This window comes from Pteropus vampyrus, unplaced genomic scaffold (assembly GCF_000151845.1).
Source record: "Pteropus vampyrus isolate Shadow unplaced genomic scaffold, Pvam_2.0 Scaffold143, whole genome shotgun sequence".
Classification (NCBI taxonomy): domain Eukaryota; kingdom Metazoa; phylum Chordata; class Mammalia; order Chiroptera; family Pteropodidae; genus Pteropus; species Pteropus vampyrus.
Window position 1 is genome coordinate 163039 of NW_011888924.1, and position 1996 is coordinate 165034.

General features: G+C 47.6%; 1 protein-coding gene across 1 annotated transcript in view; it reads left to right on the forward strand.

Moving 5' to 3' along the window:
- The first annotated feature begins 142 nt into the window (after positions 1-142).
- WIPI1 (WD repeat domain, phosphoinositide interacting 1) overlaps positions 143-1996 on the forward strand; it is a 17144-nt gene continuing 15290 nt past the window's right edge. Inside the window, exon 1 of the mRNA XM_023535671.1 lies at positions 143-462. Within this exon, the coding sequence (XP_023391439.1) occupies positions 417-462 (46 nt within the window). The 5' untranslated portion in view covers positions 143-416. The remainder of the gene's footprint in view (positions 463-1996) is intronic.

Genomic DNA, 1996 nt, shown 5'->3' on the forward strand with positions numbered 1-1996 from the left:
CCTGTCTGATGGGAATAGGAACCCAAAAGCTTGCCCGAGATTATCCTAAATGGTAAAGCATGTCTCATCAGGAAGCATTCAGAAATCCCCATTCTAAGGGGAGGGAAAGTACAAAAAAAAAAGAATCTCAATTCCTGAAGGTCTTGTGTTTTCTGCTCCCGGGCAGGTGGACGGCGATGAATGTACCCATAGCTGCACACACGTGCAGGTACATAAACATAATCTTCAGCTTGAGCATCCAGATTCTTCTTCCTTCAGGCTTAGAATCAAGTTAGGACTCACAAGAAATAGGAGTGATTTCGGTCTGGTTGGCCTCTTTTCAAGGAGCCGGCCTGGCGCACATTGATGGGTCTGTGTGATTACAGAGGCTGCTGGTGTGCCTGGAGGAGTCCATCTACATCCACAACATTAAAGACATGAAACTGTTGAAGACCATCCTGGATATTCCTGCAAACCCTACAGGTGAGCTCCCCAAACCAGAGAGGGCCCCCTCGAACCTCTCGTCCAGGGGTTCCTTTCACGAGCTGCAGTATTTGTGCTTTATGAGTCTTAGTGGTGTTTACCTCGGGCTCATGTTGTAATGGCGGCGGGTTCAAGTTCATTAGGCTGCGTGGCCATCGATGCCACCCAAGAGAAATTCCTTTCATCTGGGACCCATTCTCAACAAATGCGTCAAGGCATTTAAGGTAGACGCGTCAGAGATTTCACACACCTGCTATTGAAAGGTGTTTACCCCTAATTATTTTTTGTGGTTGTTCAGTACAGAGCAGGTGTAATCATTAGAAACAGGTTTGGACTTGGTGTGTTTGCATGACCAGGACCAAGACAAGCCGAGCCAAAAAGAATGTGTCTTGTTACTTTACAAAGAAATCTCTACTGGGGTGATATGCTAGAATATGGGACTTGACAAAATTCTCGGGGTGGAGCGCTGTTGAATAAGTGACCCGTTTCAGAATGGGAACAGTTTAGATTTATTAGGTCGAAATAGCAAATGATGATGTTTTATGAATTCATTGAGCTAGAAGCAAATGAGAAAGAGGTCCTCTGTTGGCTGGCACGGTCGGGGGCCATCACACTAGAACGATTGGTGTACCTAACGATTCAGCTTTGTGTTTGTAAATTGTATTCCAGTTCAGTACCCTTAAATAACTGCTTCTGTTCACTCTAGTTTCCCAATATTTTGTCACCGAATTTCAAGATCTGTGTGGCCCAACCCAAGTCACCTAGATTCTTTAAGCCTCAGTTTCCTTGTCTGTAAAATAGGATAATAATGCCTATCTCCCAGGATCAGCCGAGAATTAGTCGAGGTGGCGTTTGTGACAGTGACCCACTCATGGCCTGCCATGCAGTAACTACGCCCTCTACCTCGCTTCCCCCTCTTCATCTCCCTTACATGGATGGCTGACTTCCGTGCTTAACACTTTGAGCTGTAACAAAATGACATTTTAAAAGAACAAAGCCATCAAGATGATTTTAAAGCATATTTCACAAAATGGAGGAGGGTAAATGAAGAAGCTAAGGGGGTAAGTGTTTTGTTTTAGGATTGAGAAGTTGAGCTAATCTAGAAGAGTGCTGACGACATACTGTGTCCCCGGTACCATGGTCGACACTGTCAGATGCAGATACGGCGAGCATGCCAGGAACCCCAAACCTAGCCACACTATTCCCTGAGACCGCCTGCTCTGTGTTACAGAGCAGTGCAAGACACGTGCTCTGGCAGCCTTTGTGGGAGTGGGACCCAGGCATCAGGACCGGGGGTAGGGACAGTCATAAGGAAGCTGTGTTCCCTGATAGTGTCAGGGGCCGGGGGGCGGGGTGCTGCGGGGTCTGAGCAGAAGCCTGGAGGGTTGGGCCTGAACTAGACCTTGACAGATTTGGTCAGGGGACAGTCCTGGCCACTCCCACCCACACACTCAGGCCATGCAGCCACAGGCCTGCCCTCACGACAGGGCCCATTTCTCTTGCGAAAAGTGAAGTTTCTCCCCATCTATTCTTT